The sequence below is a fragment of the Meriones unguiculatus genome, chromosome 12, assembly GCF_030254825.1.
Source record: "Meriones unguiculatus strain TT.TT164.6M chromosome 12, Bangor_MerUng_6.1, whole genome shotgun sequence".
In the NCBI taxonomy this organism is placed as follows: Eukaryota; Metazoa; Chordata; class Mammalia; order Rodentia; family Muridae; genus Meriones; species Meriones unguiculatus.
This window is the reverse complement of record NC_083360.1, coordinates 77,256,527-77,275,275: the sequence shown is the minus strand read 5'-3', so window position 1 is coordinate 77,275,275 and position 18,749 is coordinate 77,256,527. Positions and strand designations below refer to the sequence as shown.

Below are 18,749 nucleotides of genomic sequence, written 5' to 3'. Positions count from 1 at the left end.
ATATATGCAGAGACTCTTCATCTTTGCTAACTTTGGGAAGCTTTAGCAATCAGATAAATTAACTTTAATAAGAAACTATGCTATTTTGTAAAGGTACACTATAAAAGGATCAGGAAAATAAGGTTCCCAGTCTCTCTTTAGACTGTATTTATAATTTAAAGTTTTATTTTTCTGTTACAGAATTTTTAATTAAATCTTCAAGTCAAAAATTTAAGGCTAAAACTTAACAGGGATAAAAGTGCAAAATCCTAGTTTTGTAAAGGCTGCTAACTTATAAACTGTTAAGGTAACTAAAACATGGAATTTAATGGTCAAATTATTTTTAAAAGAGGTTTATTTATTTATTTATTTATTTACTTATTGTGTATATAATGTTCTGTCTGCATGTGCACCTGCATGCCAAAAGAGGACACCAGAGCTCATTTATAGATGGTTATGAGCCATCATGTGGTTGCTGGGAATTGAACTCAGAATCTTTGGCAGAATAACCAGTGTTCTTAACCTCTGAGCCATCTTTCCAGCCCTCAAATTCTTTAATTTGCTCAGAACTATGCTTGTAGTCATACTAAGTACAAATGTAATCCATTTACAAGGACAAGATTTATTTAACCTTCTGTATATGCTATCAAGGATGAGCCTGAATCAAGTAACTAAAAACAAGAAAAATTTGTTTAAAATCAGGTACATTCGATAGACTAGAGGATGGACCTAAAACTTCTCAGAGAGCTCCAGAAAATGGCATTAAAAATGTTCAGTAAAAAAAGCTACAGGGACGATTTGGATTATGCTTCTTGTTCACATTTATCCTTCTCAGATCTCTGATGACTGTTGATGGCTAACTATAGATTTATCAGTTTAACCAGCTCTTACACTGTTAAAATCAGGTCTTGGATTTTCTAGTGGTACTAAGTCTGCTGAGAAAGACAGATTCACAGACAGTTTACCTTGCTGACAGACTTCACACTGAAAGAGATAAACTTCCAGAACAGGTTTCAATAAAAAAAAAAAAAAAAAAAAAAAAAAAAAAAAAGAACCAAGCTTTGACGCTGCTATTACCAACTATCATTTTACTTTTTACTATTCAATTATTTAAGGGAACGTGTTTTGCAATGACTGCTCTAGTAACCAACCATCTGTGTCTTATGGCAAATAAATGAAAAGGAAAAAAAAAACAATTAAAGTTTACGTATGTTGTGAAAGACTAAGAAAATAATGTAAGATATGTAAACGTAAGTTATAAAATTCTGAGGAAGGCATTTAAGTATATGAAAAATGAAAAAGTTTCAGATTTCTTTCCCTCTCACTATGCTATTATTATATTAGGACTTCAAAAGTTCATAGTTTAAATATTAACCAATGAAGTTCCAATAAGCTATTAATCTAGACATGGTAAACCAATGACTGTTGTTACCATAGTCACAAGTTCAAAAATTTAATTTCTGTTGTTTTTAAAATATAGACTTAAAAGTGTTTCTCACTGTGTTGAAAAGCTCTCTGATATATATATATATATATATATATATATGTATGTATGTATCTAGTCCTCTGGACAGGAAAAAGAATGCTCATGTTCTTAACAGAATTATTTATTGAGTCCCTAAGCTTTTGCTTAGAGGGGTAAGTCTACTCTAGCGTTTTACAGACATGTTAACTGCTTTTCCTACAGTAAGAATTTCAGTGCAGATTACAACAATGGTAATGCTCTTATATCTAAAACTTTATCTTATTTTCTTTTTTAACTTAAAAAACTCATGTAAGCTTCAGGGTGTTGTAACTTGGATCCATCTATTACAGAACAAATGGGTTCCAGGGAAATATTCCTGTCATGTCAGTCAACATGTCAGTCAACAGCCTGTTTCTTCACCTATTGCTTATTCGTGTGTGTGTGTGTGGGGGGGGAGGGTCACTCTTCCCCTGGTCTTGGAACTCTCTCTACAGCCCCAATGGCCAGGACCATAGTTTCAAGTGTACACCCAAGATAAAAGTTTCCCCCTAAGCACCTTAACTCAGTCCCTAGTCTATATCTGTCCCAGCAGATATCCAGTCAACTGCAAATTGCTCCAAACATGCCAGCCTCAGGTGGGCCTGTGAAATGAGTGAGCCCTAGACTTACTGAAAGCTCATGTAAACTGATGCTTCTGTTCCTACAAGCTTGAGCCTCTGCTTTGGAACAGCATTCTAGACTGCTCAAAAGTCTTTGCTAGCCCCAAATGGTCTAGCAGAACCTGGGCCACAAAACATATATGCCCCACCCCCTCCTGACCTTTGTCTATCATTCCAGCTTTCTAGGGCTCTGACAAAGAGATCTTAACTTCAGCTGAGAAGCAATTATATAAGAGAGTATGTCATCTCTTATCCTCAACAAAAGGCCAGAACTTAGATCTAAAAGATTCTTATCTACGAGAAGGAGGCAATTAATTCCCTTTTCTCTGGCTGAAGGGATAAATGGCTACCTGTTTGCCTTTTGGCACACCAGGGCTCATACTGACCTCCATGTTTTTCAGCATTATAAATATCTGTTAAAAATCAGAGTAGTACAAATATTGAAAAAAAAAAAAGGGGCAGGAGTTACTGGAGATGAGCGGTGAGCTGAGTGAACGGCTGCCTTCATGGTTACCAAATTTTACCTGGATGACGCAGGCGTTTATTTTCTTTGTCTCGCTGCTTTATGCATCCAGATGCTTATTTGTTTACGTCTTATTTGTGTACCTCTTTGTACTTTCCCACAGTCAATCAAAAACAAAACAATACTAAAGCTACCAGAGGCTGGAAAATCTATTCACCGAGATTGATTCATTCACCTAGAGCAGTAGTGGGAAAGGTACTGGGCTACTAAACTGTAGTTACGCCATCTCACGAAGGCATTCCTAATACAACCATTGCTAAAACTATCTATAAAAACTGGTCTCTGATCACTTAGACCAGCCACAAATCCCTGTATAACCTCCATAAAGGTTATGAGTGCTGATCAGCCAGAACTGGAACCCTATGGGGAAAACCCTTTTGTCTTAGTCTTTGTCCTTCCCCAGATAAACTCGTCAACTAAAACCCTCTTCTGTTGCTTTCTGTTGTTACCATGTACTCATGTATCATGAGTCTTATGGGTCAATCTGAGATGAATTTGAGATCAAACTCTCTAAAGAGGGTAAAATGTTCATTTCTTTTAAAAGTGAAAATGTGCCCTCTCCTATAATTTGTAGAAAATCTTGAGTTTACTCCTAGATGGCCAAAATAATCTTGATGAAAAACAGCATTGAAGGTTTCCATTTTTCATACATGAAAACTTACCACAAAGACACAACAGTCAGCAACAGAATAGAATGAAGAGCCCAGAAATAACCCCTTTGAATGTGACAAAACACTCTCAAGGGCAGCAAAGACATTCAATGCAGGATAGGATTTCTCTTCATCAAACAGTGTGGGAGAATCCTGACGGGCACATGTTCAGAACAACCCTCGATCCTTGCTTTATATCCTTTGTCAAAATTTACTCAAAATGGATCAAAGACCTAAATATAGGATCTAAAACTGTAAAAAAATAAAATAAAATAAAACAAAACTAAACCAAACCAAAACCTTTGGGAGAAAACAGAGGGGGGGGGAGTTTCACAACACTGAACACTGAATGGCTAAATGGCAAAGCAGATGAATGGGACTACATCAACATTATGATTTTCATCCACTGGAACCAGAGTGAAAAGGTGGGAGAAAATATTTGCAAATCAACAATCTGATAAATGGTTATATCCAGAACATATACAGACTCTCATAACTCAGAAACAAGAGCAAAATGAAAAACCTGATTAGAAAAATAGCTAGTTTTATGTCAAATAGACAAAGGCCAGAGTCATCTAAAAAGAGTAAGCTTTAATTGAGAAAACTGTCTCCATAAGATTCAGCTGTAGGACATTTTCTTAATTAGTGATTGATGGGTGCGGGTCTAGCCCAATGGGGGTAGCATCCCTGGGCTGGTGATCCTGTGTTGTATAAGAGACAGGCTGAGCAAGCCAGGAAGCAGCACTCTTCCACAGCCTCTGCATCTGTCCTGACTCCAGGTTTCAGGTCAGTCCTGACTCCCTGCAGTCATGAAGAGGGCTGTGGAAGTGTAAGCCAAATAAACCCTTTCCTCCCCATGTTGCTTTTGGTCATGGTGTTTCATCACAGCAATAGGAACCCTGAGTAAGACAGATGTGAACAAATGTCCAAAGAAGATAGGAATGACCAAAGCACATAAAGAGGTGCTCAACATACTGATCATTAGTGAATGCAAATCAAGATTGCCAGGAGGGGCCCCTCAACCTCACTAGGATAAAAACAAAACAGAAAAGGAATTAGGAAAGGTGGGAAGGAAGTGGAACTCTGTGCAGTATTGTTAGAATGGAAAATGGTGAAGCTGATACAGAAAACAGAATGATTGTTTCTCAAAAGGACATGGTAGAAGAATGGGACGACTCAGCAACGGCACTTGTAGGGCTACATCTAAGGCATCGGGTCTCAACGCAGGTACTGCACACCTGTGCTCACAGATACATTGTTTACAGTAGTCAAAAGGTGGAAAAGAAATATAGCACATTCATATAGTAGAATATTGTTAGTCTCTAAAAGGGGGTAAATTCTGACACATGCTACAACATGGATGCAACCTAAAAACTATGCAAAACCAAATAATCCAGATGGGCAGGTCACCTACTACAAGATTCTGCTTACATGAGATACCCTGTATGGACAAATTCAGACAAACCTTGTTCACTGTATTCACTGTCAACTTGATGGGAGGTAGAATTACCATGAAACACACCTCTGGGTATTTACAAGGTGCCTTTCAGAGAGGATCAACCAAAAGAGAAGAGCTGCTAAGAACATAGGCCCCAAATCAAACAGAACAGACAAAGTGAGCTGATGATGGTGTCCACGAGTGTCTGCTTTATGACTGTGGGTACAGAGTGACCAGGCATCTAAGCTCCTGCCGACATGCCTTCCCTGCCAAGATGGACTGTACCTACAAACAACACAACCTCCCCTTTTTTTTCTTTATGTTGCCTTTGTCAACAGCAACTAGAAGAGTGACTACCACACAGAGTTTCAGTTTTGGAAGATGAAAACATTCTGGAGATGATGATGGTTGTACAGCAATAAGACTATGTTTAATGCCAGTGACCCGCATGCTTAAGATGGTTAAGAGCCTCAGTTCAATATTATATGTATGTGACTGCAACTTAAAAGCATTAAGAAGGACAAAAAAAAAAAAGGTGCAAGTGTGATGGATAATGTTTGATCTGTTTAGAATATCACTACAAACGACTGTTGCTGCCAGGGCTGTTCTGTTCCCACCTCTTTGAGATATGATTCACCACAGCTATAGGCCTGAACGCTACCTGTCGCCAGCAAAACAGCACTGCACTAAGATCAGAATGTATGTGACTGAAGTGCACAGCAGGTCTGTGTAAGTTTATTTGCAACGTCATCTAATAAAATTACAATCCAGTTGGTGCCCAGCTGTTCAGGTGTCCATATATCTCAAATATGCGAAATAACTAAGGAGCACAGAACGCAACTAAACATGTCTGGATGCTACGCTTTCCCTGTACTAAACACAGTGATCTGAGACATTTCAAGGCAGAAAAATATGAATAGACTTTACACTTGCTGCACGAACTGCAGCCTGACTTAGAATTAACATTTAGCCCAGAGAACTCCATGTCAGTGACATGGAAGTAACATGTAAAACAAAGCAAGTCATTATCGCTCTATGAGAACAAAATTCTTTTTTGGAAATATTCCACAAGACCAAAGAGCTTCTGGGAAAAGAAAATACCAAGAGAGCTGAGGCTATCAAGCTAAAAATTCCAAACCGATGAGGGTTGTAGGGAATGACCTGGCATCCTAACCCGTGGCTCCCAAAGGTATCCCCAGCGAATTCTCAACAGCTGTCACAGTACACAGGAAAAGGGGGCTCAAAGAATACTCGGAGGTCCACTCTGGCAGGGAAGAGGCTTAAGTGGGAAGCTTTGGGATGGGGTGGGTGGCACAGCATCAACAGTTTATCACAGAGATTCTCTCTGAAAGACAGCACAGAGCATAACCTTAGTCTTTCCTCTCTTAACCCAGGCTGGGAAAACCCACTTGCTGAAATATCTGGCCCTTACAATAGGCCAAGTGCTGAGAGATGACTCTCCCCACCAGGGAACTGCATGGCTAAATCCTTCCTGAGGACCAACGCAATCTCAGGGCAAAGCCAGTGACAGACGGGAGTGAGGGGGGGGTGGGAGGGTGGAAGGAGTTGTAGCAGATCCTCAGGGGAGAGCCGTGAAGAGGTCTCTTGCTCTGCTAAACGTGCATGAAGGCTAATAAATGCAAAAGTCCAGGCTAAAGCTACCCGTGATAAGGAGAGACATGGGAGAGATCACGGTGGTCCGCTCTGCTCTGATTCTTTTCCTTTCACTGCCTCCCTGGTCATTAGTGATGAAATGACCTTGGAGAAACTAAAGCAAACCAGACTTTATTTGGAGGGACCCTGAGATCTCACAAAATAAACAGATGTGTCCTAGGACCAGGTTTGTAACAGCCAGGAACTAAAGGACCAAAGGACCTCTAAAGGAAAAAAAAAAAGGCAGTAGGTGTGAGAGCAGGAATACACTCTCTGGGAAGGAAAACACCCCTCTAAGGGGCTTCCCATTGCCTGCCTCCATTCTAAGCCTACCGCAGCACACTGCCCAAGGGTAGGTCACAGAACACCTATTCTGCACACTTCAGCACCGAGGAAAGGTCACGGTCCTCCAGTTTTTATGTGGAAACAGGCACATGGATTTGCTGGGTTTTTTCTTTTGTTTTTTAAATTAGTTCCCAGTGTATGTGGACGACCACCGCAGGAAACAAACAGGACATAGTTTCATCTAACTCTGTTTGGCACCTACTGTTTACACATTTACTATGTACGGTCCTGGAGATCAAGCCCAGCCCCTTCCGAGTGCTAGGCAACTGTGCTCTCACTCAGCAACACTCACAACCCCAGAGTCTAAATGTCAACGGAAAGAAAAACAGATCACATTGTCCCCAGTGACGTCATAAATGGGTGTTGTGAACACCAATGGGTCGGGCACAAACAAATACAGTCATAATTCTGCATGATGACACATGCCAGTACTGTTAAAGAGCGGGAATAACAGAGAAAAAATTCACCAGCTCTCTGCAAAGGAAAAAAAGAGAAATTTTCAAAGACACTTTATAAATTACTCCAGGCAGATGGAGGTTGGAGCATAGCTCAGCAGCACGGTGCCTGCTTGGCATGTGTGAAGTTCTGTGCTCACTCAGCAGCACCAGATTAAAGAAACGGAAAAGGAAAAAGGAACGAAAAAAAAGGAGGGACTTAGCTCAGTCCCAACACCTAAATGATTTGCTGAATTCATATGATTCATGTTCATGAATGGTGCTGTGAAACATTAGGTCATTTCAGAAATCACCCTCACAAAATTTGACTGTTACAGATAAGCCAAAGATGTAAGACAACTCCAGAAATGCGTGAAATCATGACTGGATTAAACACCCAGCCTCATGTGATCATATCGATGACTTCGACAAACGATCAAGCCACAAATAATCTTGACCCGAATTACTCTGAAAATGGCCTAATTTATCAACTGGACTTAGAAGAGCGGTGGTGGGACGGCTCTGTTGGTAACAACTCTCGCCACACAAGTCTGACGGCCTGACTTTGACCCCTGAACAACAGAGGAACAGTGGACGGCCCCAGTGTCTCTGCTGTCCTCTTCCTCCCTCCTGCTTTGGGTGTCAGCCTATATGTCGGGCCTCTATCTCAAACTTCTTTATCACAATACCATGGCTGACAGCCACTTCGCTCCTCAAGACACCTTCTTGCAGGATCTGAAATTACACGCACGCCGCACTGGCCAACACCCAGCCTTTGGCTTCTCCACTTACTCGCTTCCCTGTCCTTTGGGCCTCAGCTAAGCATCTCGGCCTGTGGTTTCTTCCCAAAGGCCCCAAAGGCTACAAGGGCGGCCTGTTCTTCATTCCTGTGTCTCCATAGCACCTACAGCCCAAGAAGGGGCTAGAGACTGCCTATCTTGCTTGACGCCTCGCTGGGTGGCAACTGACTCTCTCCGTCACTGACTACAAGGATGACAACAGTAAGCAGACAAACGAATGATCCTTTATAAGAGTAAATCTCATACTGAACACCTAATCCTTCCTTCCTGTTTATCAAGTTAGATCTCATGAGTCAAGAACAGAATGAGAGTTTTTTTAAAGTAGGAATCCAAGCTGGGTTTGGGGGTGTGCATTGCCCAGAGATGACTCTGACATTCATGTTAATTTCAAGCCAGTATCATCTTTCAGGAATATGTACAGGCCACACTATTTTTAATTGCCAAAACAAGGCATATGTTCAACTGATACAGTAGGGTGGCTCCCACAGTGAGTTCTCTTTTGCTCTATAGGGCCTGGCAGCCAGCACTCAATCTTTCCAACGGTTGCAGTTTCATTTGCTTCCTTTAGCCCCAGGGGTTTTTACACAGTCCACATTTTCCACATGTAATTCCATAATGGAGAGTGAGTTGTTCTACATGACATTTAATTTTCGATAGTGGGGGAAGGCATGACAGGAGCTACAGGCAAGATCTTTAATCTCCTTGGCTCCCTGCATGCCACACACAGCTATTCATCCCCAGCATGACGACAGCTTCCTCTGTGTAAACTGGCTTGCTTGCATAAAGGAAAAGCACACAAAGTGGACTGTGCGGCATAGACCAGAGCCTAGATCGTACTATGCATCCAGGTGGTAGAGATGAATAACTTCCCATAACAAAGTCTCCATGTTTTGGATTCAACATAACCATATTCATAAGGGGGGGAGGCAATTATGTAAACTACAGATACTTACTCTCAGCAACTGATGTGCACTAAATGAACCTTCATAGAGCTCAGCAAATAACAGGTCAACTAACATGAATGAATGCGTGTTAAAAGAACAGGACATGGATGTGATCATATGCACATGCGTCATTATAGACTAAGGAACCTGAGTTAACTAAAACACGGTACATAGCACATTTTCACAGCTTTTCCCCTGAGTGCTAATCATACTCCATAACCTGGGGCCACTTCTCATTTGTATCTCAAAGGTCAACAAATATGAAAAAGGGTCACCAAGGTATAACAGTCAGTGATTTCTCTATAATGGAAAGGCTTCAAAGATTAGTAATTTCAACTAAGGCAGGAAATGTTCCCAAACAGAAGCATCGACTATAGAAAACACAGTATATATAAATGCAGTTTCAAAATAACAAGCGATATGGAGTTTAGTTACATCACTGGTGATGATTCAAGGGTAGACTTGCTGAAATTTTATAACAAATCAACTTTTAGTTCTTCCTGAATCTGGTTCCCAAATGGGCTAAATCAGGGTTCTGATAGGCTGAAGGTGGCAATGCATGAGAGGTTGAAGGATGTCTGTCTGTCAGTGATGAGCTGGGCAGTCAGGGCATAAAATGTGGGCCAGTATCTATGATGAACGGCCACTGCGAACAGATGGACACCAACCTCCTGCATTGCCCACAGTGTAGGTACAGACTTGGTACAGCTCCACCACTAATGTTCCGGAGGTCAGAACAGATGACAGACGTGAGAACATGACAGACTTCTACAAGAGTGCCAGTGGTCACGAACAGGCAGCTGCAGAGGAAGTGGCTGCAAATCTATCAGTGAGCTCCGTTTGTCCTGTACAGATCTGATGAGAAACAGAACCTTTGCTTCACATGGGGACATGATTTGATGTTACTCTCCCAAGTAAAAAAACTGACAGATTTCTCTCTGTGTGTTTTCTTTTCTTTCTTTTTTTTCTTTTTTCTCACCCAAGACAGGGTTTCTCTGTGTAGCCTTGGCTGTCCTGGACTTGCTTTGTAGGCCTCAAACTCACAGAGATTCGCCTGCCTTTGTCTCCCCAAAGGTATATTAAAGGTGAATGCCACCACCTGGCAAAACTGATATATTTCACATGGAATCACTGTGCTAGGTGTTTCTCTGCACATTCCTTATTAAAAATATTCAACTCCTTGTTAATAATAATGTGTGAGCCTCACTTAAAAAAACAAGCTAATGATGGGGATTTGATCCTTTTAATAACATTTCCAGGAAATGATTTAACAAACTGTTTCTTTTCCTGGAATTTACTTATTATGATGTAATAATTATGAGAATCGTAGAGCACAAATTTGCTTTGTGTAACAGTATCAAAGCTGCACAACACAGGAAGTGCATGTCAGCAAGTCTGACAACCCAAGTTCCATGACAGGACCCACAAGTGGAAGGAGAGAACCGACTCTCACAAGTTGTTTTCTGACCTTCACACTTATGCTGTAGAACACAACCTCCTACATGCCATCAACGTACACACACAGACACACACACACATACACACACACTCACAATGCAGTAAGCACCCAGCATTCTGAAATCAGCCAGAACACAGAGGAGTCTATGTTTTTGGACCATTTCCTTTCTGACTTCTTTCCCCCCTTTCTTCTGCCTTTCCCAGCCTTTCCTGCCATACTCACAGCTGTCCTCACAGCAGCAGAGACTGGACATGGACATGCTGGAGGTTCGTCTGAATATGCTACTGGCCCTCAAGATCTGGTTACACCTATCCTTGTTTTGTAAACTTGCCTAAGATACACTCTGATTGGTTGATTAAACAGCCTATACCTGGGCAGAGTACAAAGGGGTAGGTATGGCTAGGGTTCCCAGGTTTTTGGGTTTGAGAATGTCATGGGAAACAGACAGATGGGAAGAGAGGAAGAAAGGCGCTGCCATGATGGGTTATTGTGGAGAAGAAACCATGAGGGCTGGAGAAAGGACTCCAATGATGGCGTGGAAAGGCCCAGATAAAGAAAAAAGCAAGTACCATGGGATTATGGATGAAAGGTGGGCCATATGAAAATGGTTAAGGTGGATGGCATTGGCTGGAGGCTGGGAGATGGATGGTGAGGATATTGAGACAGTGTAAGTGAAATATCTGTCCAGCCTACGGTAAATAAGGCAATTATAAACCTCACAGGTGTCTGTGTCTTATTATTTCTGATAGCGGGTTAAATAAAACTGCCACGATAATCTTAGGGCTAATATAAACTTCATATAGCCCGACAGCTCTTACTTAAATTTACTACAACACAGTCACCTCCATGTAGACCAGGGAACTGACAAAGCCCACACAGCTAAGGTGGAAACACCTGGGCTTCAAGCCCTGGGATGATGGACCCAAGGTTTCTTCTTTTAATTTTCGGCAGGCTCTGGAGGAGGCAGATTATTCAGGACAGTAGTTCCTTCTCTTTGGGCAAATGAAGGCTTAATTCATTGTCTGCACATACCAGGTATCTATCAGCTCAGCCCAATAAAACCTGCCTGTCAGCACCACACACATCTCTCCTGGTTCAGTTGAAGCTCATTTTCCTGCAACTTTCAAAGCGGGTATGACAAGAAATTGCACCCAATCACTCCTACAACTTTCTTCCTAATAGGTCTGCCTCTGCCTCCTAAGTGCTGGGACTACAGATGTGTGCCACCACGTCCGGCTTCTAGAAAAATCTTTTCAGTTTACTAACCTGGAAACATTTTAAGAAGCTGAACTTAGACACAAAGAATTTTAAATTACATAATGCATATATTTAAATTCACACAAAAATAATTTACTATGATTTTCACTAGAACTGCTCTGTGCTAATAAAAAGAGATTTATTTATTAACATTTTTGTCCATCAGATGCTGGGCACTATGTAACTTAATGACCTTTAAGAACAGCACATGCTACAATCTAAACATCTGTGTCCCAAGCTTATATGCTGAAACTTAATCGGTACGGCAACAGTGTTAGTCGGGGGAATCTTCTAGGGGAGATTTGCTCACAGAGGCTCAGTTCTGCTCATGGAGGCAGAGCTCTCCTGGGCTTCCTGCTCTTATAAAACAGGCAAAAGGAAGCTGTTTTGGCTTGTAAAGAACTAGTAAGCGACAGGAAGCAGCCCCTCACCAAACGCCAAACCTGCCGGCACCTGGCTTCATCCCTCAGGATTGAAAAAATAAATCTCTGTAGTTTATAAGCCACCCAACTTACAGTATTTATTTTAATAACAGTATCAAAGAAGCACAACAGTTTCTTATCAGATTAATCACTTCAATGTACACTGATAACTTCTAAATTGCTTAATATCACCTTAGCAAATAAACACTCAGCAGCCTCCTCAATCCTGCATATACCACTGACACAGTGAGCAAATTCTCATTTGATTCACCCTGCTCTAAAAACACAAAATAAAATCAACCAACCAACCAGGCAACCAACCAACCATCCAAACAAACAAACAAACAACAAAAACCTGGGAACTATCAGAACACTGAGCTGACAGGTCCTCATCGCTCTTGAGACTCTCCACAGCTCTGTCTCCTGTGGTGAGCTCCACACTGCCTCATCTTTCTTTACAGAAAAAAGGTTCTGACTTCCAAATATTTTACTGCATTAAAGTATTTCTGTTGGACCTAAATCTATTTCCTCTCTGCTCCTTTAAGATAGGAGGCTGAGAACTGGCAATAAGGGCCCCTCCAACACTGAAGCAGTAACGGTAGTGTTAATAACAGAACTTGTAACTGCGGCCAGTGCCAGGCACTGAGCAAAGAGAGCCAAGTGCTTTCGTTTGCTGCTATAATAAAATACAAATACAAACAGATATATAACAAACAAAATAGAATATCAAAGGCTGGGTAGCTTAGAAAGAAAAAACATTTTTCAGCTCATCACTTTCTTTTTAATTGAAAATTTTTTCATACAATATATTTTGATTGTGTTTTCCCTTTCTTCAATTACTCCCAGATCCTCTCTAACCCACCCAAATTTGTGTTCTTTTCTTCTCTCTTAAAAAACGAACATAAGCAAAAACTAAGAAATACCAGCCTTTAACAGAAAAATCAAAATAGATAAACAAAAGACCAATAAGACAAAAAAATACTGAAACAAAGCAAAATTCAACAAGAAACCTAGAAAAATACATTGAGCTCATTTTGTATTGGCCAACTACTCCTGGGCACGTGGTCTGCCCTGAAGTACAGCTGAAATACTCAATGATACTGTATTAGAGAAAACTGATCTTCCCTGTCAGTGGGGATCAACTGCAGACAGCCTCTTAGTTAGGGGTGAGAACACACGTGCCTTTCCTCTTCTCGGTACTGGGACCCCTTGGCTTGAACCTGTGCATGACGCCAGCCACTCTGAGCTCACATGTGCATCAACCTTGTTGACAGTGCTTCCTTGGAGTCACCTCACCCATTGCCCGGCTCTTACAATCTTCCTGATTCTCCTTCTGAATGGATGGCAGAGTCTTGAGGAGAGAGTTTTGATGAACAAATCCCATTTATAGCAGAGTGCTCCAAAGTCTTAATTCTCTGTATACTGCCCAGTGTGGGGGTCTTTATGTTAGTTCCCATCTACTGCAAGAGGCAGCTTCTCTGATGCGGGCTAGCTCATGCTTTGAAACACTGAACATCCAAACCGCATTGTGCAAGCTGTGTGCAGTTGGTGATATCACTGTGGCAGTTTGTAAGAGAGGGAGAGGCAACATGGCAAGACAGGAAGCCAGAGGGTGATTCTGGGATGAGGCTCATTTGTTTTCTCTGTCTGTTTTAATCTCTGTGGTGCTGAGGATGGGACCGAGAGTCTCAGGCATTACCATGAGGCAAGCTCTCTATAAAGCTACAACTCCATCCCAGGTGCATCTTTTTTGGTTTAATTTTTTTAATTATATTTTAAGTGTGAATGTGTACCCAAGGAGGCCAGAGGCATCAGATCTTTCTGGTGCTGAAATCACAGCAGATTGTGAATCGCGAGATGTGAGAATTAAGAACCAAATTCAGGTCCCCTGGAAGGGCAGTTCTGCCTGAGTCCTTTCTCTAGCCGGAAGCTTATAGTGTTATAAAAACCCAGTTCCAAGAAAACTAACTATCAATCCATGAAAAGTGCCTTAGTATTTTAAGGGCAATCCCCACTGACTGACCAACTTTTAAGTGCCTCTCTCAAAGTTCCCACTTTTTATATGACCACACTGAAAACCAAACCTTCCAACATATGAATCCTGTGGGACACATGAACAATTTCAAAACCACAGAGGTACACACGAATCTGAATCTCACACAGCCTTGTATGAAGTCTTAAACATGAACCTGTGACCTTTGTGGATTTCTCTCAATGGACAGCATAGCCTTTTCAGTGACTTATCTTATTTCAAATCTGCTCAAGTTATCATAAGCAAACTCTCATCTGAAGTGCCTTAACAACTGGAAGACCAAAGACACCCCAACGAGAATGAAAGCATTGCTGAGTAGGCCTCAGGAGGTGGCTGGATACACCGAGCCACACAAGAAGATCTCCTCCTTTGGAAGTCAAGAAGCGAGGCAGGAAGAGCAAACTATTAGGTAGGAGAAAAGGCTGCAGATGGAGGACTGAGACAAGAGAAAGTACAAGGTCAGGTTGAAAGGTGATGCAGGAAGGATGTTCAGCTGCCCAACCTGCTAACAAAACTACCCTCGAGTACCAGTGTTCTCAGCAAGGAGAGGTCTCACTGATGGTAAATACCAAGAAAGGGGGAAAAATAATAATTATTTTCATCATAAAAAGGCAGTGGGCATTCTTTGAGCTTTTACCCTACACTTCTGATTGATCACTTTACATGTTTGTTTTCCAGTGCTGAGGATGAAACCCAGGGCCTTGATTATTCTAGACAAGTGCTCTACCACTGAACTGCATACTGATTATTCAAAATTTGAAAAAAATTGGTTTACTTATGTGCACAAGTGTTCTCTCTGCACGCATGTATACCATCTGCACACCAGGTGCCCCTGGAAGTCAGGAAAGGGGCACTGGATCCTCTGGAACTAAAGTCACAGGTGTCGTGAGCTACCACATAGGTGCTGGAATTGAACCTGGGTCCTTTGCAAGAGCAGGCAGTGCTTTTAACTACTAAGTCATCTTCACAGCCCATTATTTTAAAAAATTGAAACAAAACAGCGAAAGAGATGTGGTGTCCATTTAAAAAATGGAAATGGAATCATAGGAGAAAAAGATACTCAGAAATACTTAACAAACATGGTTACTACCTACAAATGACTCAAACTTTGTATCATTCCCATTAAATAACAGAGACTTAAACAAGCCCAGCTCTTGCTCATTTAGAAAACTGGCTAAAAGATGCACAGACTCCTGTCTCTTACCGACAAGCACAGTTGGAGCTCAGGCAGGTAGTTGGTGAGGTGGGCCAAGTGTGGCACCCCACACACCACATCTCTCACCAGCACTTCCCCCCTAATGACAATGTCTCATGCAGACCAGGCTGGCCTCCAACTCTCTAATGTTCACAAGTATGATCTCGCACTTCTGACCTCCCAACCCCTGCCAGTTGCTGGGATTACAGGTGCATACTACTATGCCTGGTGCTGGGGATGAAGCCAGGATCTAGCAACGCATCCTAGCAAATGCTCTACCACTTCAATATCCCCACAGCCCGCACTGGCACTCCTACACTTTTCTGGGTTCTCTAATTTGTTGGTTCTTTCATGAAGACAATAATGAATCCATAAATACCAAACCACAGTGCCATCAGTGAGAGGGCTCCATTACATCTCTACAGCTGTAAGCATGCAGATACTTCTACAAGCTGAAATACAGACAATAATAAACTCAACTATAATTCCATGTTATAAATCATGAAAAAAAAAAAAAACAAGAAAAATCCTAGAGTCAAAACAGCCCACAGTTTTCTTAAAGTGACAGAGAAGGAAAGGGAACATAGTGACTTCGTTAGACAAAGCAAATATAAGATACCAATGCCAACAACAGTCTCGAAAGAGGAGACTATACATTTAGAAAAACAGGCTTATTTGCCTTACCTAATGAAAACCAGTTTGACCCTGGTTGGAGCAGTCTTAATAATGGCAGATGCATTTTGATGACTTCTTCCATAAAGGATCTGATTGTTTATCTGTTTGGGAAAAAAATATACTTGTAAAAATACAACCTGTATTTTACACAATGAATAACCATACATACATAAAGGTATACATGTATACACTTGGAATTAAGCAATAAGCCTTCACTTTTACAGGTGTGCATAGAATTCACTAATGGTAAAAGTCCCAATATTCTTTGTACTAGAGATTCACAAAGTAATTCTAAACAACTATGAAATGTCTCCTAAATTTAGCTGTGGCAACAGTTAATAAAGGACTAAATGCCTTAACCTGTTGCTGAACTTTACAAGAACAGCAGCTAAGCTCAGTACAAAGTTTTATGCTAAGTATTTCATTTTCTGTGGCTTTTCTAGATTCCCAGAGGATGTAGAAAAGAGACCAAACTATAGTACATACAGAGCTCTGGACGGCCCATTAAACACAATGCTGCAAGCGGGTCATGGTTATTACACAGAATCAATTTTGTTACCCAGGAGGTAAATATTACATGCCAGTTTTAAGCTGACTTTTAGATCAACTAATTATATAGGATACCTTAGAGTAGACAACCAAGGACAAAATGTTCTGGAACTATAATCTGACTCACGTCACCTAAATTGATAAAACAGTAGATCTAAAGCCCTTCATTTCTGATCTTCCCACTGATATAATGAGTACAGCTATTATACCAGCCATACAATTCTGTTTGATAAGCAACTAATGGCCTGTACTCTTATGTTATCCCTATGTAGCTGTGGCCCTGATAACTTCTACCATCTTAGGGATGGTACAGTACACTCAACGATACTCAGCAGGATGAGTCTTTTGAAATTGGTGCTTTGTCCATTTGCTCTTCATGTCTCTGTAATGCTGAATCTGAAGATGTAATTGACATTTCTTTGAAAACACTGTCTAATCACAGCGGTTATAATGAGAAAGTAAAGGGAAAGAAGCTCTTGAAAGGACAGGATGGAATCAGAACACTCTTAACTGTCTTAAAAGAAGCCAGTCCTTCCACACAGCTAGGAGGAGCAGCAAAGGCTTTCCGGCTACTGCGGTGCTCTGTTTCTTATTCTGACAGGGTCTGTTCTTAATTCTTCACCAAGATCCTTAGTCTCGGAGAAATGCACTCCCGCACTCCCAGTTATCTGCGACTTGTGTCCCTAGCCTCTGAAGGAATTTAAGCAGCTGCTTCAAAGTTGTCCTGAGAACTATAAGAAGAAAGGCTGTCACAGTTCATGGGTGGTGCTCTTGAAACCTGAAGGAATTCTCCCTTTGTATATTCAGACGCTCACCTTTTCTGCTGTTAAACTTTAATGTACATGCATTTAATAACGTGCTTGTACCTCAGATTTCTAATATTAACATACTAATACAAATATACTAATACTTTCATGGTTTTATTTTTCATATACACAGAGAGATGCACACACACACAGAGACATGAGCGGACAGAAAGACACCGCTTCCTTCCTTTTCCCTTCTGCTTTCCTGCTTTTCCTTCTTAGTGCTGGAGATTAAACTCAGGTCCCCTCAAGCACTAAATACGGACTGCTGAGCACACAGCTGGAGGCCAAACTAAAAGACAGCTTCTTCAACCGAGTCACCAGGCACAGGTTCCAAGAGTAACGTGAAAAGCTCTGACAGAACGGTGCCATGGCTGCTGCCGCGGCTGCTTTCTGCAGCACCAGCAACTGTGGCCTTGACTGTGGGGGCAGCTGCTCACATGACACACAGCCAGCAACTCAAGACACGGGAGAACCTGACTTTGCTAGATTAAATCTAAAAGGAAAACTGAGATCTCTACGCAAAAGAAGAAAACAAGAACAACCAAAAAGGCCATGACAAAGCCTTTTTTCTGGCTTTAAAAATGATGTGACCCTGGGACCAATGGCTTAGTGAGTACTTGCAGCCAAACCTGAAGTTGTGAGTTTGATACCTGGGATCCATGTAGTGAAAAGTGAGAAGAGCTTCCCATAAGCTGTTCTCTCGCCTCTATACATGTGTCTACACACATGTAGACACATACTCACATTCACTCACGTACAATCTGTGTGGAAATCAGAGCACTAATCAATGGGATTGGTATCATTACAAGACCTGATTGGGTGTGGTAGTTTATTCCTATAATCCCAGCACTGGGAAGATGGATGCAGGAGGACTGTGAGTTTGAGGTCAGCCTGGGCTATGCCAGGAGGCTTGTGGGAGGATAATAGGAGACAAGGAGAAAGTCTCTCTACTATGTGAGGATACAGCAGTGAGGAGGCAGTCTGCTGACCAGGAAGGAGGCTTCACATGAGTCTAGTGCTACTATTTCAGGTTTCCCAGCTTACAGAACTGTGAGGTGTATGAGAGAGAGAGAGAGAGAGAGAGAGAGAGAAAGGGGGAGGGGGAAAGAGAGAAGGAGAGAAAGAGAGAGACCTTAGCTACCTCAGAATTTGTTATAGTCACCAAAAGTGACAAAGTCAATTGTTTGAACTAATTTCTGTTCTTTGAAACTGAATTATCTCCACTGATGCAGTTTCTTGTCATTCTAAATATCTACATTAACCTTAACCCTCTTTTGCAGTCTCAGAGTCTGAGGCTCTCAGATGTTCAGAACTTTGCCTTGGCACACACAAAGAAGAAAGATTTCTCTCCACAGAAGATTTCTATTAATAACAGTGATGATAATAGTAATTATTAAAAAGATTAATACTACTTAAATATTATTATTATTATTATTATTATTATTATTATTTTGATGCTGG

The 18,749-nt window shown here is 41.3% G+C and overlaps 1 protein-coding gene across 6 annotated transcripts in view; it reads right to left on the bottom strand.

Moving 5' to 3' along the window:
* Patj (PATJ crumbs cell polarity complex component) overlaps positions 1–18,749 on the bottom strand; it is a 302,937-nt gene that overhangs the window by 99,994 nt on the left and 184,194 nt on the right. For all 6 annotated transcript variants that reach the window (XM_060365928.1, XM_060365925.1, XM_060365929.1 and 3 more), the window contains one exon: positions 15,940–16,031. In XM_060365928.1, coding sequence (XP_060221911.1) covers positions 15,940–16,031 — 92 coding nt within the window. The remainder of the gene's footprint in view (positions 1–15,939; positions 16,032–18,749) is intronic.